This window comes from Plutella xylostella, chromosome 15 (assembly GCF_932276165.1).
Source record: "Plutella xylostella chromosome 15, ilPluXylo3.1, whole genome shotgun sequence".
Taxonomy (NCBI): domain Eukaryota; kingdom Metazoa; phylum Arthropoda; class Insecta; order Lepidoptera; family Plutellidae; genus Plutella; species Plutella xylostella.
In genome coordinates, this window is record NC_063995.1 from 333383 (window position 1) to 357027 (window position 23645).

The window sequence follows — 23645 nt, forward strand, 5'->3', positions numbered from 1 at the left end:
CTCTATCAGTTGATATTTCCTTAGGTATACCGTATCTTATATAGTCTCTATGCAACCGCCAATTCCTTTTATAGAGATGCTCTCTTTATGAAACGGAATATTATGTTCGAGAAGATGTTTATGTTTTATGGCCGATATGCTCGCTCCCGTGTCAACTAACCAAGGATAGCATGAGTTGTTAAGTGCAAAGTTCACTGAAAGACAATTATTATTGCACGCATAAATAGATCGATTAGTCTCGAAAAAACTGATTCAAGTTCAGGTTTTCGTTTTCAGCAGTGGATGCGCTGTTTTCAGTCATGACGTTTACATTCCGGCTGAACTGATTGTTCCTGTTAGAATGATTAAAATTTGACTTACCTCGGTATTGACCTTGACCTTGACCTCTTGGAGGACCATGGAATGACCTGGAGTACCCTCCTCGGTATCCTCCTCGCCTACCGCTTCCGTTGTACCCTCTGTTATGGCCACGGAAATTATTGTTCTGGTAATATCGTCCAGTAAAAGTACGACTCTGTCCCTGGGAAAACATATTATTATTGAATTTATTATATCCACGTGTGTTATTACCTCGGCCTCTGTAATTTGAATTTTTTGGTCGATTTATCCCAAAAATTGTACCAGATGTAGAAGGTGATGACGTCACTTCTTCGTCGATGGCTGCTTGGATGGCGTCTTTCAAAGATGAAAAATTACGTGCCGCTATTATAGTACTTAGGCGGCGATTCCGCAACCCATCGGCAAACTTTTTTATTGCCATCTTTTCATTCAACGGTTTAAGGATTTCATAGCTGTCTGTGTTACCGTTGGCCTGCGAAATCGTCAAGTCAATAAATAACTCTGATAACTCCCTACCAAAGTCATCTATAGAACGGTCGTTTTGCTGCGAATTTTGTAATTTCGATTGTATAGCAGTGGCGGCCTTCTGTGATAACAACACCGTTGTCATATCTCGTACCAACTGTTTAACGTTAGTATAAGTAGATGCCAATTTTAACTTTGCTGCCTGGGATAACCTGCTCTTTAAAACAAATGTTATCAAATTTTGTTGGCATTCCGGCTTTGTCAAAAGAGAACCATAATAGTCAATATTATCGATTAATTGTTTTGTATTTTCAACATTATCGGTCATAATTGGTAACAAGCTTAAAGCAGTTTTTAAGTCAAAAGTATCCATTTTTTCTAATGGTTTTTCTCTACAATATGACGTAATTTCATTAAATAAGGTATCTATTCGCGAAAACAAATTATACACTAAATTAATCTGTTCCCCTTGAATTTTTCCTTTTTCTACTAATACAATAAACTGTCCCTTCAAAGTAGAATATTGTAAATATAATTCTTTTGCCTCATAAAGCTTCGTTTTTAATATTTCCCCCTGTCGTCTACTAGGACCAATTTTACATAAATATGTCCTTATTTCTTTAAGTTTTTCAGCTACTGAATTAATATCTTTAAGCATAACTCAACTCATTTAAAATAGCAAATTTAATAATTAGGTAATAAATGTTTACTTTACTTACATGTACTTCAGCTTTATAATAATTCTAAAAATAAACCTTAGTGTCCATAAAAGATTGTTACGCGTCACATTACTTTTAAATGTATATCGCTATACGTCCGTAAAAGGATTGCACTCGCATTCCTGCGCTATTGGCATCACTTTAGACTCACACAAAATGACCTTTGACACTTTTCACTATCACTTATTTTCTTGAATTCCCAATGGATGTCCGGGCGGCCCGGGCTCCAGGCCGGGCCGGGGCGCCTGCGCTCCTCCTCTGGTCTCCTGGACTCCTAGGCTGCTACATGCTCCATTTTAGACAGACGAAATAGATTTGCCTGTGCACGTCGATCGATTTTCTTATTGATACATTTATTCACGTATCTGAACACGAAGAATACTCCAACAGCTGCTACCAGTATAATTATTACGAAGATGTACCAGTTCAACTGAGAAACTTGGTTCAAAATATTATTCGTATGCTGCACATGGTTATTGTAACCCACTTGAGTAATAATTTCTTGCTGTTCCACAGTTTTTTCCGGTGTCGGTAATTTATTGCCCATTTTAATTTATTTAATTATTAATTTATTTATTGACCGGTACGGATAACGCGCTCGCGACATGGCATGGTCGCCATGTAAGGTTGGGGGATTGGAGGCAGTTAAACACACGGATGGTTTACAGACGACTGACGTTTATTAGAATAAAAGAGTATACGAGTACATATCTATAATAGGTTATGCAGTGAATCATACAGTGATTCTGTCTTACTCTACAGTACTTATACCTTGTTTCACGAGGAAAGACATCTGACAGGACCCTTATTACATTCGAATAAGGGAAATTTTTGTTTGTATCAGCTGTCTTTCCTCGTGAAAAAAGGTATAGGTACATAATGCTTAGGTACTTAGGTACTATTGTAGCGACACATGTTTTAGTCACGTTTTGTAATGTAAGCTTTTTGGTAACTTCCAGTAGCGAACAATGCGCAGACGATACTCGTAGTCGTCTCGCGCCCGTCACTTAGCTCACACTCTAAAGTAATTTTGTTACTATGTGTAGAAACTCAGCAAATAGTTTGGCCTCCAGAAATCCTGCATTCGTCATTTCCATTAACCTCATAGTCACCCACTCTCACCTCAACATTGGTGACCCCGACGTGATGACGTCTCGAACCGTATCGTCGACAATACACATCTAGAATCTAGATGTGCAGGTTTCCTTACGGTGTTTTCCGTCACCTTAAGAGTAAGAGCACATGTTAAAATTGTACTAAATTCCTTATTTCTAAAGAGTCCGAGTTAGTAAAGTGTTTTATTTCCAATGTCGCAAATATGTACCTCTACTATAACGTAAAACCCACATTCCAGGTCCAGTGGAGGTGCTGGCGCCGCTGCTGGCCACTTCATCAAAGGCCCAGATCCCCGAGGAGCAGGCGCTGCAGCAGTACCGGACGCTGCTGCTGGCCGGAGACCGTCTGCAGGCACTCGGTGAGAGAAGCAAAGCAATACACTTAAATTTACTGCCAGTTTCAATAACTCTATCTATCGATAGCTGACAGTTCCTTTCATACGATTTTGACAGAATGCAACTTGGCCTCTAGTATCAGTTTTGCAATTTATGTAAACGAAAAAACGAAAGTATTATGATAGTTTCCGCTAGAGGCGCCACTTTGTATGCGAGAAAACTGATAGGTACTTTTATAGTTTTCCACAAACTATCAAACCCTATCGTATGATAGTAACTGTCACCTAGGTATCGATAGAGTATTAGAACTGGTAGTTGTTGTTCCACCAATAGAATAACACACATGTTATTTGTTCAAAACTAACAAACAAGGTTCTCGTATGCATGCAATATTCCATGATTCACTGTAGATAGGTACATATCGCCTTTAAATCCTCATGTGTTATTTGTATGTTATAATTTGTTAATAATACAAGTGATAATATGTTACATTACAGTCCGTAACGTTAGTCAGTACCCACCTGTAGGTCATACGCCATTTAACCAGTCCCTTCACCCCCAGAGTACGCGATGTCGGCGGACCTATGGGGGCACGCGCTGCACCTGTCTCTGCACGTGCCGCGCCGCGCGCGCGCCGCCGCCGCCGCCGCCTTCCTGGCGCGCCTGGCGCCCGCCGACCCGCTGCTCACGCTGTACCACGGCCTGGGCGCGCAGCCGCCGCCCGCCGCCACCGTACGTACATACATGTTCAATACAACAGTGATGTCAACTCTGAAGGCAGATATTCGTATTTTAGAGCTGTCAAAACCTCAATTTATTTAATTAAAATTCGGCTCTATGTATGTCTGTTACCGTAAACGCCATTTTTATTAGCAAAATGTATAGTTTGACAGCGAAAAATTAGAATTTCTGCCTTCAAAATAGCTACCAATATTTTTATTATAAATATTGTAGAAAACTTTTAAATAAGCTTCCTGAACCCTTCAGTCAGTACAGTGAGCTGTGTGTGTTTGTGTGTAGGTACATGACATACTTACCTTGCTGAAATTATTACCCAAAATGTGCCTTAGATAGCCACATACAAAGATTCGCCATTTGCGGGTCCTGTATAGTGTCTGGCCAATCGATCGCTTGAAGCTCGCGGGACGCTGTTAGAACCACGTCACGCCGCCGTCGATCTCTGCGCCGCTAGACCGGGCGTCTAGCCGACCGCTTTCAGTGATCTTCTCTTTGCGCTACGATCCTCCCATTTACTCCAAATGACCGAGCTAACGGACTCACCTATTTTTTACATGTTTTTCATGAAGACCGTTGTTTAGTATACATTGTGCACAACATGACTGTGTTAACTTACGTGGTGTACATTCCAGTGCGTGTCGGACGCGCGGTGGGGCGACTGGCGGCCGCACGCCGCCATCCTGCTGGCCAACAGCGGCCTGCGTCCCGACCACGAGCAGCGCACGCTCATACAGATGGGTGAGTCACAGCTTCATTCATCGACTACTGCAGATAACTCTGTGACCCCCCGTCTTACGGACGTTGGGCGCCAGTGTGACGTTCCCTACCTGTTTACCTATCGTCCCTACTGGGAGGTAAATAAAAGAGGTAGGTAGGTCCAACGAAAATAGTTTATTGATGGCCGCAGGCCACCTAAGTCGGTAGAACGGGTCGTGGTGTGTCGGCCTAGTATCTGATTTCACTGCGTAGTTCAAGCACTCCCCTGGATGGTCAGATGCCGGTGGAACAGGTCGTCAGCCACGGGCAGGGTTGTAGGTCGCCGTGCTCAGCTGTAGGTCCGAAGCGGAAGCGAAGCAGAGGGTGATGCAGCAGTAGGTAGCCAAGCGAGAAGCCTAGGTCTTCTAAATCCCGTACTGAAATCTTCTTAAACCCCGTACTGAAACCCTGGAATGGCCAACGAAATACGTTAGGAATGATTCCATAACGTTCCGTGTTACCACCGACGGCAACGCATTGTAGGTAAGTACTTATGTAGCAAGCGGTGCCGTGGTGAAAACAATCAGAACGGAGTTTACAAATGCGAAGAATTAAGTAGGCTTTAAATTTAACAAAAGATAATGAATGTAGAAGGCAATTAAAAAGAAATATTTAACTCGTATCATCCCAACCATAGTAAAACCAGTTCAATTTTTATGAAACTCATATCAGAACAGGCTTATAGGTGTATAATGAGACCTGCATACCAAAAAAAAATATATCTTTTTTAGATTTTTAGTTTTGTAACCGTTCCAATAATGGAACAGTAGGAATATACATACATGTAAGATACTGTTAGTGGCTATGGATTTCGTTGGGAAATAAAACGATTGTATTCACTTTTTTATTCATTGTGCGAAGTTAAAAAATAGATAGAGAAAAGAAATAAACAAACATATTATTTAAATCTTATAATTATTACGTAAAAATACATAATTGGATGTGTTATTGAGTATGAAAAAGAAAAGAGCATTTGGTAATGTAAAGCAACATTACATTTGATGCACTGGGTTTTCCAGGAAATCTGGTTCACGGTACTCCTTCTCAGCTTTTTCTGGAATATCTAGAAACCTCCACTCTCTTGTGAGTTCTACTTTTTCTTTTTGGAGGGGGCTGGCGCTGAGCCTGTGTTACCGTCGACGAGGATATAGGCTGTGGAGGCTGCGTCACTGACGATGTGGAAGGTGTTGGTTCCACTTGTTCTTCATTTTCTACAAGCTTCTTCGATACCCTAGACTATTCTATTCTATTCTCTGTGGGGGTGTTAGTACCAAAGTAGCACCTGGCTCTCTCGAGTGGAACCATTGTGCATATCCCCAAGGTCTAAAGTGCCTTCTCAAGCTTGAACCATTTCCCACCACGTCCATCCATCGGTCTCCGGTCCGGTCCACTGTGGGTTGGTGCTGGAGTGCATATCTAGATGTGCTAAATCTACATCACTATGCCGGTTTCCTCACGATGTTTTCCATCACCGTAAGAGCGATGGTATCCATTGTACAATTCAAAGAAGTCATTGGTACATGTCAGCGCCGGGATTCCAGACCCGCATCTCTGGAGTTAGAAGCGGGCGCTTACCCGACTGAGTTGCCACCGCTCCCACCGCTATCCTAGACTCAGATTGAGACGATCTGGTGACCCAGAGTTCAGCTTTTGCCAGTAACTGATGTCTAGAGAAATTATTTACACTTGCAAACTCTTCGTAACCGCTGTCTTTGTCACTATTTTGACAGTTGTCAGGAGGTGTGATGAAAATATCAGCCGCGAACAAGTCGTCATTTTATTCCAACTGAGAGATTATCTAATTCACATTCAATCTGCTATAAAATAATATCATAATTAAAAGGAAATACTGTTGAAGTAAAAATCCTAATGTATAAAGATTACGACTTGTATGTTCCTACTGCTCCAATAATGGAACGGTACATAAAAACTTACATAAAGCCACAATTTTTCATTTTTTTTCTAAATATGTATTATGACATGATATAACAATATTATAGCATGTGTATAAAACCTAAATTATCACTAGTCTAATGTAAACATCATAATTACTTACGTTTTTATTTTTGCTATAATTTTCACTTAAAACTTCAAAATAAATTTAGGTTTTACAGCGTTTTCAATCGCGCGAAGTGAAATGTATTTTATTCAAAGAACAGCTAGTAATGCCAGTAATACCAATATAAAAGCATTAATTTAAAGATACGTTAAAAAATTCGAGAAAAAAATTAACAAAGTAACCGTTTGAAAAATGGAACACTAGGAAGATACGGGTTAAGTTACAAGTTTAAAAATGAAAATATTAAAAAGGTGAAGGTAGGATACGGTATTCAAAATGCGACCACTGGAATATTCCAACGGTCGGTTGAACACCGTAACCGCCAATAAAAAGACAATCAACAGCAATTCAAAAGCTAAGAAGAAAAGTTAGCACACAAATTAAAATAAATAACATTTGTTCACAACTTACCCAATATGGGGGTTTGAGGATTTATGTAAAACACAGGTACACAGAGCCAGCAGCGCCTTGTATAGCGGACCCGGAACGGTTAGGACACTTAAGGTGCACTATCTATTTAAAAATTTACTTTTAAGTCGCAATGATATGAGCGAAAGCAATTATTATTTAGATGCGCAAGCGTACGTTCGAGTCCAGTGATGGCAAAGCTAATGAATGACTAGCGAGCGGCGACAGCCGTTGAAAGTGTCACGATGTCACGGAATGTTAAAAATAATACCAGGTTATGAACAATAAATTTCTACCAATATTAAAATGTGGGCAGGTTTATGAAACTAAATTTCTACCATAAACTGTTTATGAATAAATCAGTGTGATTGTACTTTTAAATGGAGTTATGTTTTTTAAAATTGTATTAAGTTCTAGTTATTAGGTTTATAATTAATGTTTTTATTTATTTATTGTGAAGTTAATTATTAAAATAAGAAAATAGGCTAGTTTAAGTTTAAAAATATGTTTAATTAAAGACATGTACGTCTACAACGTTACAACTCGTAGGGCTTCAACACAAAACTGCGAGAGACGTCTTTCTCCTCTTTTTTTCTGTCAACCAGTAGAACGCGAGCTTGCGAACGCCTGGTTGACAGAATTAAAAAAGACGATCACTTTACGTTACGCTTATACTCGTATGTGCCATGACCATCATGCCCATAGGAGGTGTCCTCTTTTCCTAAGTTTCACAAATGATGTGTACCAAACTACAATTTTGATTTATTGTTGTAAGTACAAAGGCATTTGGACGAGAAGAACATGTTCTTCTACTTTTGTGAATCGTTAATTATAAAATCGTTAGGTGACTAGACTTAAGGACTCGCCATCTAGTGTAATAAACTCAAAATCGCTATTTCCCCCAGGTGACAGCCTGATGTCCCGCGGCCTCCTCTACTCGGCTCAGTTCATCTACTTATCCGTGGGCGTGCCGTTTTCCCCGCACCCCCTCGCCCCTCTCTCCGCCCCCGCGCCCCGCGCCGCGCCCCCGCGCCTGGCGCTGCTGCTGGCCGACAGTCGCGCCCACAAGCTGCAAGCCTTCGCGACGAATGAAGCCATCTTTGCCACGGAGATCTATGAATACGCCATGTCGCTGAATCAGGAGTTCGTTATGGATGATTTGCATGTGAGTTGTTTCTTTCTTATACTTTTTTTAGATAGGTGTTATTGTACGTTTAAGAATGGTGTAGCTGTTTCTATTAATACAGTCAATATTGGCACGAAACGCTCGTTTTGCGCTTCAACTTTGCCTCCAACTTAACTGAATAGGCCGTTCTGGTAACTATTTCAAAAGATTATCTGGACTCTTTAAATGATCTGTATTGTTATGTTGTACTGACCCATCCTCCCTGGCAGGTGTACAAGTTCCTGCTGACGACGAGGCTGGTGGACGCGGGGCTGTACGCGCGCGCGCTGGCGTACTGCGAGCGCATAGCACGGGACGTGACGCGCCGCCCGCCCCGCGCCGCGCCCGCCCTGCCCGCGCGCCTGGCCGCCCTGGCCGACAGGTATATACCCTTGACCCTTCCGCCCTCGCATTGGCAGCTGCCAACCCGCTCCATAAACAATCTGGTGGTCTATGGATGTTACCATGGTTACTGTCGTCAATTAATGTACGTTTTCCACACAAGATGCCGTCTTTTGCCCTGCATTTTTTAACATGATGCGTAATAATGCATTGTATCTTCCAGACTGAAGTACCACGAGCCTCAGCTGGACGAGGACGCGGCGGCGTCGGGCGAGAGCGAGGCGTCGCCGCGGCACCAGTGGCAGGACGACATCCGCCAGCTGGCCGACACGCTGCAGGTATGTAGCCGGGAGTCAGGAGGTATTGCATGCAAGTTCAGAATAGCATGTCGCCAATGGGACTACATTCACTTTTAGTTAGGTTACGCAACACGAGCAATGCTGGGACCTCCACTATGGAACAGCTGCCAGAAGGAGGCACATGGTTTTGCGATGCGAGCTAGACGGGCTATCGACGGAATATTAGCATGTGTGACTGACTGAATATCATAGTGAATGCGAGCAAGTGGTGTATCGCCACCACTAACCTAACCAAAGCTAAAACTCCTGCAACGTTATCAAATTCATCACTACAAATATAACATTGCAGTTATTCCCTTTTGTTTCAAAACGGTTCTACCTTTTTTGGCATAAGATTTATTTGCCTAATCTCGTATTGCATAGTAACGTTTGGTCAAAGTCTCGTTACGCCGAAAATCGTATGGCATAAATCTCGTTTAGTAAAAAGTTATTTCGCATAACATTGTTTAGCCTAATAATGGTATGGCCAAATCTTGAATAGTCTAATAATGCTATGACATAGGTTTATACAAAGTAATAATATTCGTTTGGCTTTAACTTTGACGGAGCGTCTCCCTACATAGCGCAAACTGGTGCCTTGTATTGTTTCCGCTGTTTGGAAAACGCTCCGCTTTGGTTTTGATGAACATGTGCACCTAACACGCTCCTCATCGCTTTGCTCGTCGTCGCACCTATTTTTAGGATTCGATCTCATGGGGTTTGCAATAATTATATTGGTCGTTAACTTTCGATTTTTTGATCATACAATATCGTGATTTTCGGGATGTAGGAGAAAAATACCACAATTTGTACATTAACTACGTACTTAATATATTATTTATTACGATAACATTAGGAGAAACAAGATTATACATAGGTATAGACGAACATAAATTTGAGCAAACGAAACTTAGGTGTTTAAAGATTGTGCCTAAAGAGTTTTAGACGAAACGAGCCTTATGCCACATAAGTCTTGGCAAAGTGATGGTTCGGCCAAAAAAGTTTAGACCATACGAGTTATGCGAAATGAGTTTTGGTCAATAAAGATTATGCGAGATGAGCGGAACCCGTTTCAAAACTGTGTATAAATCCATAAAACTACAGTGTTAACGGTGTGATTTTCCCTTCACTTACACATCGACCCTCTAACCCCGCATGTCTGTGTTGTCTACAACCCCCGTCCCTCCCGCAGAACTCGGCGCACAGCACGCCCGCGCACGCGCCGCCCGCCGCCGCCGCCGCCGCCGCGCCCGGCTACGAACAGTACCAGTGGGGGGAGACAACGGTATGTATGGACTAGCAGCTACCAGCTGATAATAACCATACACTAATGTTTAAATAAACTGTGGAGATAAAAACAAACTTGTCGAACGCTTTGCGATGGATTATTTACATAGATAACTTTTCTTATTAGCGTGTCGGTGACACACATAAGACATTAAAGCCCGTCTAGTGTTTGACACAGTCATGACAGAATTAGCCAGACCGAATACCGTCAATCGCTGACTGCTCAGGTTGCGCCGAAGGTATATCAATAAAATACAGTTGATGTGATACTCAAGGAAGTTCCTTTCGTGCACACAACAGAAATAATAATGACATCAACCTAAAAGCTTGAAAATCGATCATTTATATGTATAGACCTCGCCATACTCTCGTCCTCATATAAGGCACTTGATGCATTGAGAAGCTCTTTTGACAAACTTTTATTTTCCTTTCAACACCAACACACCTCACATGCTCCTTCAAAGCGTCAATAAATAATCCCTCGTTTCCCCACACAGTCGCAGTACCAGCAGCCCGCGCCCGCCGCCGCGCCCGCCGACTACCCCTCGTACTCCGCCGACCAGACCTACTCGTACAACGAGGACTGGTACGGACGAGAAGACCAGACTGCCACTCAGGAGACCAACTACAACCCTGAAGAGACCACCTATGCCAGAGAGGAACAGAGCTATGCAAGGGATGACCAGAGTTACGCGAGGGAAGATCAGAGCTATGCCCCCGAGGAGCAGAGCTATGCGAAGACGGAGGACCAGCCGACGTACGGAGAGTCGTACAACCAGTGGCAGGGCGAGTCTACCTACGGCTATAATGAGGTAAGTTGGGTAAATGCTTCTTGATGACGATGATGGGGGTATTTTTGGTTGTGGGTTAGTCATTTTTATTATATTTGGTACATTCATGGGCTAATTTTGATACAAGTGATGACGCGATGACATTATAGTAATATTTTAAAATAATTTAGTAGATTATTGTAAAGGACTTCTCCGGGTTTGCTTGTGTGTGTTGAGGGTGTTGATTGACTCGTGTTGTCTATTCGCATATCATTGAAAGTCACACAAATATGACAGACCATTATTAGCTAAAATACCATAAATAACTTGTTTATGTTTGACACATCATACTGTTTAATCCCAGCATTATAGGCTAGGCTTTTTATACACAAGATCCCCTACTTTTGTGAATTTAAATTTAATTAGAAAATAAGCTGAGTGCGTCATCTCGAACCAAATCGAGATATTGCACTCGTTTAGAACCGACTTACACTGCATAACTGGCTGACTCTTAAATATGTGGCTAACAGCACCTTAACTTACGTGAGACAAGCGCACATTGCGGTGTGAGTGGTCCTGAACCGGTAGTAACGTAGCATTTGTTGTGGCGGGCGCAGCGCGGGGCGCGGCCGGCGCGCTCCCCGGGGCTGCGGCGCCGCGTGCATCCCGCGCGCCCCGCGCCCCCCGCCGCCGCCGCCTTCGCGCCCCCGCCGCGCCCCGCCCCCGCGCGCCCCGCCCCCGCCCCCGCCCCCGCGCCGCTGTCCGACCTGGACGTGCACCTGGCGCACAGCCCCGCGCCGCCGCGCTCCCCGCCCCCCGCGCCCCGCGCCGCGCCGCCGCTGCGCCCGCTGCAGCCGCGCTCGCGCTACGGCGCCGTCATCTCGGGCACGGTGGACACGTGGGCGCGCGCGGCGCGGCGCGGGGGCGCGGGGGGCGGTGGGGGAGGGGGGTACAAGCCGCTCGTGTTCGGGGGCACGTTCCCGATCGACGCGCCCGCCACGCCCGCGCAGGAGCAGCCACCCGCCCCGCGCGCCCCGCCCGCCCCGCGCGCCCTGCCGCCCGCCGACCCCGAGCTGCACAAGCGGGAGTTGAGGAGGACCATCGAGCGCAGCCTGGACAAGTTCGAGGCGATCCTGGCGGCGCGCGGCGGCGGCGGCGGCGGCGGCGAGGCACGGAGACAGGCCTTCTCCAAGCGCGTGGTCAATACCTTCGACATCGACGAGCCGGTGTGCGCCGGGGCCCCCCCGCGCGCCCCCCGCGCCCCCGCCGACCCCGACGCGCGCTACTACGTCGCCGGGCCCAAGACGTTCAACATAGACGAGCCTGTCGCCTTTATATAGTTGTATACATGTTACTTGTTGTTTACCCCACTAGGAATAAGCTTGCAATGTTCTAATCAAAGTGCCATAGGAGTAGGCCGTTGAGAGAGATAAAATGTACTAACCAATTGTATAAATAACGTATTTTTATGTATTCAAAAAAGTATTATTTGTAAAGTTTCTAAAACGTTTTTTTCTGTGATACCGATGATCTTATAAAAGTATTGTTTTTATTCAAAGAAGATCTGTTTTATATTTTATATTATTTAAATTTTATAACAATCTGTTGTTTTGTTTTGTAACATAATGTTTTATTTAGATTCCGTGTAGCCTAAATCGTACAATATTTAAATGCAAATCTTTACAATGTTTTCGAATTATACAAACTTACATCTGTAGGTAGTTAAATAAATTGTCCATGATGTTGTAAGTAGTAGAAATGGTTGTCGTATACAATAAACGTTTAGATGAAAATGCTGGTTTTAGTCGAAGTATTCGTCACAAACATAACATACAAGAGTGTCTAACGGTCCATACCACAGTCGCAGTCACTACATCGCTTGAAGTCCTGCTTTCGTTGTCGTGTGTTTTATTTTATATGTACTTATATATATTTTTTATTAACCATGTATTTCTTTTTCAGTGTTTTTTTTTATATTTTCTAAATTTTTACCTTGTTTGATCAGTGCTACAAGCCTGTATACATATTTATACATTTAAAAAAATCTTGCTGCATTGATCATGATAGGATTGTCTTGTTCGACTGAATGGATTTTATTTAATTTCTATTTCTGTGTCATCTTTTAAAATAAGGCTTGACTTTTTATTCACTGGCTGTCCATGCAAGTAGCTTTACATAATTACATAAACTTTCCAAACAAATTAAATTGTAGAACAGCCTTATTTTAAACTGTAATAAACGCCCTCGCAATCCCGTCCCACGCATTCGCATATGTTGGCTCATTATCATATACAAAACCAAACAATATTTTTCAACCTACTGATGACGCAAACTTCTGCACTGTAACGCAGATTTTCAATCACAAATTCGTACAAAAGTTATAAAATCAAAATGCCAACACAAAGGCCATGAATTCCTCTGAATGCCAACATATGCGTGTGCAATACCCACCTACTGGCGTGGGGCGTTGGTTGCGTTGCGTATGGTGTGTCGTGCGCAGGCGCCGTCGATCAGCATGCCGGGCGCCGCGCCGCCCGCCCGCCCCAGCCTGTATACCGACTACGACGAACCACACACGGACGAGAAACAGGTGTGTACAGACATCAGTGTTATGTATGTGTGTGCTGTTCGTATGAGTGTTTTCCCCCCTTATTATAAAACGTAGACTAAAGATAGTTCGGCAATTAGAACCCGTTATAGTCCAGATTTCATATAAATCGGTAGTCTATAAGCCGCGTTTAAACCAGAACTATGTTTAGTTTGTGTTTTATAATAAGTTTGAGTTCATCTTGCCGGAACGTTGGTACTAATGAAATTAACTCGACTATCTATATGTAATGTGAAAGTTACGTTACGTTATTTATATCCTTGAACTTTTGAATTGAATGAAGAGCCACTGTGAATGGTTTCTGTCCCATTAGGGGACAGTATAAGTCAGTCAAGTCAACACTTTGAATTGAAAGTGCATTCAAACCTCTTCCGACTATCTTGTTCGCTTCTAACATACCAAACCTTTCAATAATACTGCACTTACAAAACTTACCGTAGCTTACGTAACCCACAAGTCTCTGCATTCGCACCATAACGCTATCCCTTTCCCCCGCAGCCGGCGAGCACGGACAAGAGCAAGAAGGAGGATGCTAAGAGCAAGGAGGACACTGCCAAGGCGCAGAAGGGCGGCGGCTGGCTCGGGGGCATCCTCACCAAGCTGAGCCTGCGCGCGCCGAATCAGATGATCCTGCCTGATGACAAGAACCCCACCGTGAGTCGCGGGGGCAGGAGGGCTGCTAGTACTAGTACTGTGTACACGCTGCTGTGATGAGAGGTGGTGGCGGTTTGGGGGTGTAGGAAGGGTTTTTTATGAACATAAAAAAAATTGTCTAAAAAACTTTAGGGGTTGGCTGTGGATAGATTTTAGTGTGGTGGTAGGTAGTGCTTAGGTTTTAGTGTGTTCTTTTTGTTGTAGTTAGTGTGTAGATAAATTAGGTGGGAAGTTTTAGTTGATTTTTATGTTGTTATTTACAGCTAAATTCAGAAGGGTAAAATAGTATATTGTATTTATAGGCAGTGAAATTCTGATTTATTTGTGATCTCGTAATTTATTAGGTAAAATATTCGATATTTTTGTTTAGCTCTTATGGCTATGGCTAGTGTAGGTATTTATTATAGACTTTTTATCGTATCTAAGTATTTTTATTTTATTTGTGGTTTTTGTTATTTATTTATGTATTCTACACTCGCGAGCAACCAAATCGACTCAAGCCTTGACGGCGCAAACATACATTAATACAAGTAAAATTATGAATAGAAATAATAAAAATGATATGTCATTTAAAAGCTTAAGATGTCAGCTTTAATTTGATATCATTATTATTGAAATCCATTCATCATTTTTGAAATAAATGATGTCTGAACGCAATTGTAGGAAAAACGGGAATTTAGGAAAAAAGGGTATGGGTATCGTATTATACAAATTAAACAAAAAATGTTAAGATAAAAATTTATTTATTTAAATCAATACTTTGTATTGCCCCCTCTTGCCCTAATTACAGCCTGCAGCCTGTTTCTCATAGACCTTATCAACTTTTTGACAGTTTCCTGAGGAATGCCGTCCCACTCCTCTAATAAAGCTGTCTTCAGCTCGTCCACGCTTGCAGGGACTGGATTCCTGGCCCGAACTCTTCTTTTGAGCTCGTCCCATAAGTGTTCGATGGGATTCAGGTCAGGACTGAGCGCAGGCCAGTCCATCGTGCGCAATTCCTTCTCTCTCAGAAACTGCCGACTGACTCGTGCCGTGTGGCAGCGGGCATTGTCGTGCATTAGCACGAAGTCTTCACCGACAAATTCTGCATAGGGCACAACATGACCGAGTAGAATGTCGGTGATGTACCGATCAGCTGTTAACCCGCCTCCTCGGCCGCCTCCAGGCACGAAAACAAGTGCGGTTTTTCCCTCTAGAGAAATACCAGCCCACATCATGCAGGAACCGCCGCCATATGCTACTGTTTCAGCGAAACAACATTGGGCAAATCGTTCCCCCGGACGCCGGTAGACCCGGCCTCTCCTGTCACTGCCATGCAGACACACTCTGCACTCATCAGTAAACAGGACCGACCGCCATTGCGCAATGCTCCAATCGAGATGCTCTCGAGCAAACTGAAGACGCGCTTGTCGGTGGCCTGCAGTCAATTTGGGGCCTGATGCAGGTCTTTTTGGTGTCAAGTTGGCTTCCTTCAAGCGTCTTCTCACTGTCCACTCGCTGACAGCCACTTGTCGTACACGTCTCAGTTCTTGCTGCACATCAACGCCCGTAAGGTGTCGATTGCGCAGCGAGGTTGAGACAATGAAGCGGTCGTCTCTCTCTGAAGTGCAGCGGTGGCGGCCCGTTCTTGGTCTTCGATTGAAGGCACCAGTCTCTTGGAACCGTCTGTATACTCGGGATACAGCAGACTGGCTCAAGTGGAGCTGGGCAGCGACTGCTCGCTGACTTAACCCTTGTTGCAGCAAGGCAACAACTTGAGCAGCTTCTTCTGGTGTGGTATCCATGGGTTTGCGAAAACAAGGAATACAATGCAACGAGATGTGTACCGGTCAACTTGCAACAAGCGACTGATAAGGTACACCGGATGTGGAAAGGTTTTATAGCGGGATCAGGTAGCGCAAGGCGTGGATTCCTAATGAGGTAATTAACACTGACGGGCAATTAAAATGCGTCATTAAATCTGCGCTTAGTTTTTTTTTATGGTATTGATCTTAATTGAAAGCCTAATTCTTCAGCTTTCGAATGACATATCACTTTTATATTTACCATTTATCGTTTTAGGAAAATCAATGTATATGTGCGCCGTGAAGGCTTGAGTCGATTTGGTTGCTCGCGAGTGTATTATATTTTGGGTGCTCAGTTTCTTAAATAAACACTTATTTTTTTCTTTGTCTTTTATTATTGCACTTGTTAACATTATTACATAATAAAGGTAGCTAGAATTAGTATAATTATATAAACTATAGGGCTATAACTAACACACCATTTATTCTACAATACTTTTGTAAAATATTAGGTAAAACACAGGTAGGATAGGTTCACAACTGTTATTCATGCATTTATGGCACACATATACACACCTTTAAATAGTCTTATCTTGTCTCTGTATCTCTGGCTCGTATCCATTTGATCGTGTGTTAGGTTAAAACTGTTGTGTAATGTTCCAGATCGTGTGGGACCCGGAGACGAAGCGCTGGAAGAACACAGACGGCACCAGCGACGAGGCGGAGCGCGCGCCGCCGCCGCCTCCGCGCGCCACGCCACAGCAAATGTAAGCAATCATAATAAGCATCATCAGCCCTTGATTGCCCACTGTTGGTCTCCTTTTTTCTACGCCAATTCTTCCAGTCCTGTGCCGCTCTATTCTTCCCCGCAACCCTGCAGATGTTATCGGACCACCTGCCACATAGTCCGATAGTATCTGCAGGGTTGCGGGGAAGAACAGAGCGGCAAAATCCTTCTTCCGTCTCTAGGCTATCATTCTGTGACCGCCTTTGTCCGCCTTCCGTCCTCCACCCACAAGCCAAACACAATAAGCCACCCATTCTTTTATAGTCGTAGTGATGTCGCACGATCTCTCGACGACATGCTTAACTTATAACATTTCAACTAATCTTAATCTTTATGTATCCAGGTCCGCAGCGGCGCCGCCTGCCCCCGGAGCGCCCCCGGCCCCCGGAGCGCCCCCCGCGCCGGGAGCGGCCGCGCCCCCCGCCCCCGCCGCCGGCCCCGCGCCCCCCGTCTCCAACATCTTCAAGATGCAGAAGGGTAGACGTGAGTATTGCATAATCATTCGAGTAAAGATAATCCCATCAAAAACAATACTTGTCAAAAAAACCAAGTCTCGTAACTCAGTTGTTCTACGGTAAAAAGTTGTGAGATCCATGTAATACCAAGTCTTATCCACGCACGCATCTCAATCTTAAATATCTTTAATGTTTTATATAAATATATTGACTCGGCCATCGCATGGAAACACGTGTTAATTAAATTATTTAGTGCGATGACCAAGTCAATATATTTATATAAAACATTTATACAAGATATTTAAGATTGAGATGCGTGCGTGGATAAGACTTGGTTTTACATGGATCTCACAACTTTTTACCGTAGAACAACTGAGTTACGAGACTTGGTTTTTTTGACAAGTATTGTTTTTGATGGGATCTCATTCATCTCATTTCTTTTTGTATTTTGTAGACAGTTCTACTTTTTTTCTTTTCGGTACATACCTTCTAGGTACGTAGGTGCGTTAACTTAGTTTGGCAGGTTGGCTACCTTCATAAATCGCAAACTTAAGGTAAGAATCAAGAATCTTTATTTTTGGCTACGTAATGTACGTGTAATGAATAAACGTAACTTTGATACTTCGTACTGCATCAAATTTCCCTAATTAAATTTCAACCTTAGTTTCCAATACACAAAATTCATTGTAAATTAAGAAAATTTGACTATAAGTGGTAGCACTGGTAGCCTGATGTAATTTGTCCGTAGGTAGGTAATCCATCCTTTGCGGATTTAATTTGCATGACGCGAATCTTTTGCTCGATTTGGCAGGGGCACTACCGTGCGGCCTATATTTACTTGGTGGGGGCACTGCCGTGCCCCAGATATGTGATTATGAAATTATTTAAGCAGTTATGTACCTATCTAGAAAACTGTTCCAAAATTGAAAAATTTTACAAATATTTTAGTTTTTCCTTGGTTCATACACCAAACTCTACTTATATTCCAAATTTGAAGCTTCTAGGTCTGCTAGAAGTGCCTTTGAATTTTTATGATCGGTGAGTGAGTGAGTGAGTCAGAAACTTTGACCCCTGATGTAATTTGTCCGTAGGTAGGTAATCCATTCTTGCGGATTTAATTTGCATGACGCGAATCCTTTGCTCGATTTGGCAGGGGCACTACCGTGCGCCTATATTTACTTGGTGGGGGCACGGCAGTGCCCCAAGATATGTGATTATGAAATTATTTAAGCAGTTTTGTACCTATCTAGAAAACTGGACCAAAATTGAAAAAATTTACTCGAGTTGGTGGGGGCACGGTAGTAATAATTTAATAAATAATCAAATATTTTAGTTTTTCCTTGGTTCATAAACCAAACACTACTTATATTCCAAATTTGCTAGAAGTGCCTTAGAATTTTTATGATCGGTGAGTGAGTCAGTCAGTGACAAAATTAAGAAACTTTGACCCGTTAAAATTTTTAAACTACTGGTTCAAATTGAATGAAATTTGAAATATACCGTGTCTTTACAATGCCTGCATGGTTAGTGAAAATTCAGTCTTCTAGTTTTATCCACAACGAAGTTACAGGGGGTCGAAAATGGCCTGAATTGCTTCGAGAAAAGGATGGTACGGCCGTGCCGCTTTTTTGCTCGACTTGGTGGGGGCACTGCCGTGCCCCCAGATTATGTATTCTCAGTTCTTGTTGACAATCGTGTCTGATTGTATAGACAAGTGTTTTTAACAAGTTATCCCATAAAAGTGCTTTACTATGTGTAGCTATGTGTAGTCTAGGTATAGCAGTATTATTGTGGCATTGATAAGACTTGAGGCTGGAAAATAGTTTCACATTTAGTAATAAATAGATACACGTTTATCTCTCTAAACTCTCTCAGAACAAGCTTTCTTGTGTTCGGGTCCACCAACCCGCACTAGGCCAGCGTGGTGGAATAGGCCTTAACCCTTCCTTCATTGGAAGGAGACCTGTGCCCCAGCAGTGGGAGCGTGATGGGTCGTGATGATGATTGCGTTTATCTATTCAAGCCTTCTCTCCCTGACCATCATAAACTCACCATCCACTACCCTCCCCTCCACAGACATAAAGAAGTCGTACGTGGACGTGTTCAACCCCGGCGGCGCGCCCGCCCCCGCCCCGCCCCCCGCCGAGCTGCTGCCGCCCGCCCCCGCCGCCGCGCCGCCCAGCTACTTCGTGCCCGCGCCCATGCACCATGCGCAGGTAACTGTTTACAAACATTATGAAGGAAAATGTTGGTCTGCTGCATAAGTAGCTATACACTTTTGTACCATGTCAAACTACGTACATATCAAACCGTCAAAATTTAAATGAATTTATTGGCAATTTGTGATTTTATCAAGGTAAAAAAGTGTATAGCTACTTATACAGCTGACTGTACTTTGTGTTTACAGTACAAAGGGTAGCCGGTAGTGGCAGAGTGAGAGGATAGGCCACTCGAACAAACTTTTCGGTGCTACTAAAGATAGGCATACATTTTGGCTATTTATCGTTGTTTATCCATAATTAAACCGATTGTCTATTATGATGAAGAGTATTTTTTATCACAGTAGATGCGGCTGTTTCATGCGGCTAGATTTGACTCGCACACATAGGACATAGGGTATATTCATGAATATACATTAGTACCAGATAATAATAATAAATAAAGCAGTAAACCCCACAGATGGTATCAATAAGCATCCCGCCCCTCCCCGCGCCCGCCCCCGCCTCCACCGCCTCCTCCTCCTCCTCCGTACGTCCCTGTCCTGATATCAAATTGTCTGATTATTAATGTAGAAGCATCTCATACGTAATTTCATTTTCATGCATTCAGGATAATAGTACTGTTAATGGTTACTAGCACTAGCAGGTAAGCCAAAATATTTAATTGTATTTCCAACTCACCTACCGTAGTAGTCATAGTTGTTGTAGATAAATCTGAATACTGATAGATACCCAATCCACAAACTTACAGTTTTTGTTATATCTAAAACTCTATCTACATGTCCCATCCACATGGTATTGTATAATGTATCTCAACTGTAGAGAGATAGATACAAAGATTGCGCATACGAGATTTGTAATAGCTAAAACATTACCTTTTAATTTTATGTTAATTCACCATGTTTTACCGTCACCATTTAATTTTAAGTTAATACACTTTTTACCGTGAATGTTCCAGAGTGGCTACTCCGAGTCGACCACCGAGGAGGCGCAGTCGCAATGGGGCCACTGACGTGACTTCACGTCGCCGCAGTGGGGCCACTGACGTGACGTCACGACGCCGCAGCGACCGCCGACGCCCGCACTGGGACGCAGCATCCGGTCTCAAGGGACGCGGTTAAACAACTACCTAATATAAATAAAACCTTGCATCCACTCTTATGTGGCTACATACTCCTGGCACGGCTCAATTTACATGGGCAGTATGGGCACCCATTTAATACGGGTGATTCGCGCCTGTGACATGGCATCAGAAGCCCACAAGATTTTAATTTCGAATGGCGTCATTTGCAAAACCACATCAATAGGAAAAACATCTTATAATTTTTTCTTCTTTTTATAAGTTTACCTAATTCTATAATAAAGTTTAGTGAGCAGTGGGACAGGGGCCGAGATCTCGATGCGTTAACTTATTGATACGTATCCATCTCACGACACTTGTTAGCGCGCGGGCGCTTTTATTATATTGTAGGAAGAACGGGACAGTTATAATATCATAACACCATTATTATGTGACAATAGCGTATATTAATCATGTTAAGAATTTAGGTAGCAGTTTGTTAAAAGAAGTTTAGAGTGTAAATTATTCACAAATCATTCCCATACTCTAAAAATAAAAGCTATCCACCACGAAATGTAGACATAAAACTACTGTTTAAGTTTTGTGGGAAAGGATAATTATAATCATGATAAGTCACAGTAACTAGTGGCGCCTGGCAACATCTACATCGGCATGCTTGGCAACTAAACGTGTTTAGTTGTGATCTAGTGACGACATAACGACGAGACGTAGGCTAGCAAATATATTTTAATTTTCAACTTTATTTTTACTCTATTAGAATTTTCTTTCTTTATACTTTACTTATATTCTTTAATTCAATTTTAAATATTTCATTATGCTCGTATATTTCATCATTTATTTTCATTTTAATTATTGGGAGAGTTAAAAATTGGTATTATTATTTTTCGTTTAGGTAGGTACTTTTTTTTGTTCTTTCATAGAAAGTATAGAAATATATTTGAATTGGTTGTTTTAGTTTGGTGCAATCAGAGTTTATTCTATTTCTCTGTTAGTTAGACATAGTCAGTAATATAAATCACTGTTCTTTGATGGTTCTTTACATATTCTTTTATTCATGAATTTAGGTTTGATTGTGTAAAATAGAGTCATTATAATGTACAGAAGACATTAATTGTATTATGTATAAAATGTGGAGGTATGTACAGAATAGCGGCTGGTCCAGACATCCCGCGGGGAACGATATATAGTATCTACGTATTTGTATATTTGGAGTGTAATAAAATGAGAGGAATTTGGTAGACTCATTAAATGGATTTCAATGTATTCCGAGATATTGTATTATAATGATTCAAACATATTAATGAGAATATAATATAAAATAAATTGTTTATGTTATGCTTAGATGTGTGTTTTTATTTTATGTTTTGTTTTGTTGTGAACTATAATAACCTACCAAATTATTATTTTTGCCATAAGTGGAGGTGAATACAGAATGGGGCTATTTTGTCCTAATGATTTGCGATGATATTTTGCATCCTACAAAAAATCATTCGAAGCTTAGCGAATGAGTTGGTAAAATCTAAGTTGGCAAAAGTAAACTGCAACTATTGTTTTATAAATGTACTTATTATAAAACACACAGGCTACACAAGTACCATCTTAATTTATTAATATAAAGCCTTTGCATCATAATAACCAACAAAAGGGCGTAAGTTGCCGGTGCCGGTTAGATGATCTCAAGCTCACAGCCGCCGTTCCACACTGGGAGTTCCTACAGGTTGAGCTGCGTGGTGTTCTCTCCGTCCCTGCTGTCTCGCAGGCGGGCGGCGGCGCGCAGCTGCAGCGCGGCGGCGGCCAGGCAGCCCACCACCCACAGCAACATGGCGCCCGCGCACAGCACCACCAGCTTCATGCACACCGCAGCCGATCACCTGATCTCGTCACTCCACTTGGTAGAATTATAAATGCTTCCTTTTCAGAGATTTGTTGGCATTGGAACATAGAGAAAAAATAAACAATTCTGAAAAGAGTGGCATCTCGAGGAGTTTTTTGTCATACTCTATACGTCATACTGAACAGCGCCACGCCATCTCTTTATATTTCTCAGCCTCATTGTACATACATACAGGGTGCCCTGTTGGGACACCCTGTATATATAGATATTGTTATCACAAGTTAATAGCCGGATCCCCACCAGACGATCCAACGCGATCCGATCGCGCGATCCAAGAATTCTTACATACTAAACTTCTTGGATCGGGCGATCGGATCGCATTGGATCGTCTGGTGGGGATCCGGCTATTAACTTCAATCTATAAAGATATAAGACATATTTGCCTTAACGTAGTTACACCACACAACAGTTATTACATTTATTAGCTAAATGTAAGTTCAATCTATTTATGTACCTACCTACATGCAACAATAAATAAAAAACAAATTATTATATAATTCTTTATTACCTCGCATATAACAATGTTTCAGTTCAGTTTTGTTCATGTCACTTGTAAAATAATATGCGAGTGGGTGTGTGTATTCCTTTTTTATTCCTTTCACCATGAAAACCACTTCATGTTTTGCTAGTTTATGTTTCCCAAGAGAAGCAAATCTTGTCACTTGTGGTGATAAAGTCATTTCGTCCAATAGTGCATCATTTATCCTCGCGCGGCAAATCTTTGACGACACTTATCAGTTTGGTACACATAGTATTTTAATCTTCAGCGGATATGAAGATGTCGATCGCTCTTTGCCAGTGCCGTGGAACCACATGGAACCTGGATCCATATGGAATCTGTCAGGTCACAAGAATTTCATAAAAACACTTTTTGCGGATAAAGATGCTTTTTCTTAACACACCATGTTTATTTTTATTTGTAGGTATATAAAATTTATAAATAACGATAAGTATACCGAGAGTATAGGCTTTTATTACAAAAATGTTATTTGCGAGACATTGTAAGACAACTGACTGAACTGACACTGACACGCAATTTCTTCATAATAGCCATAGATCATGACAATGTTGACATACAAATACTACTTATCTATGTGTCTTGTTATTGTTCTATGGTCTCGTTCATAACGCCATCTTACATCTTTTTTGGTAATAAGAGTAATATAAAGAGATGGCGCTACCTTCTACTAAAAGTTCAGCCATTAAGGCAGTGACCCCCCCCTGCATTGGAAGCGTGTGACGATTGGTTGTCAAAATACACAGAACAGTATGTAGGTATAGAATGAAAAAATATTTCTTCCAAGGACTGGACGATGGGACTCAGAA

The 23645-nt window shown here is 42.3% G+C and overlaps 1 protein-coding gene and 1 long non-coding RNA gene across 9 annotated transcripts in view; one reads left to right on the top strand and one right to left on the bottom strand.

Annotated features, from left to right (window-relative positions):
• Positions 1-21766, top strand: part of LOC105397529 (protein transport protein Sec16A) — a 41723-nt gene extending 19957 nt beyond the window's left edge. For 4 of the 8 annotated variants that reach the window (XM_048626121.1, XM_048626124.1, XM_048626128.1 and 1 more), the window contains 15 exons: positions 2878-2997; positions 3537-3706; positions 4345-4450; positions 7841-8100; positions 8331-8482; positions 8666-8780; positions 9973-10065; positions 10565-10879; positions 13338-13427; positions 13944-14099; positions 16547-16650; positions 17014-17153; positions 19202-19341; positions 20303-20339; positions 20373-21766. In XM_048626121.1, the coding sequence (XP_048482078.1) occupies positions 2878-2997; positions 3537-3706; positions 4345-4450; positions 7841-8100; positions 8331-8482; positions 8666-8780; positions 9973-10065; positions 10565-10879; positions 13338-13427; positions 13944-14099; positions 16547-16650; positions 17014-17153; positions 19202-19341; positions 20303-20339; positions 20373-20389 (2015 nt within the window). In that variant the 3' untranslated portion in view covers positions 20390-21766. Of the gene's footprint in view, positions 1-2877; positions 2998-3536; positions 3707-4344; positions 4451-7840; positions 8101-8330; positions 8483-8665; positions 8781-9972; positions 10066-10564; positions 10880-13337; positions 13428-13943; positions 14100-16546; positions 16651-17013; positions 17154-19201; positions 19342-19954; positions 19991-20302 lie in introns of all 8 variants that reach the window. The other 4 variants (XR_007267132.1, XM_048626126.1, XM_048626123.1 and 1 more) reach the window with 4 other exon arrangements.
• LOC125489656 lies at positions 4585-7282 on the bottom strand. Its single transcript, XR_007267134.1, has 2 exons — positions 6939-7282; positions 4585-4876 (listed from the first exon to the last, which is right to left on the bottom strand). It is a non-coding gene; the product is annotated as an uncharacterized LOC125489656 (long non-coding RNA).
• Positions 21767-23645: the final 1879 nt, after the last annotated feature.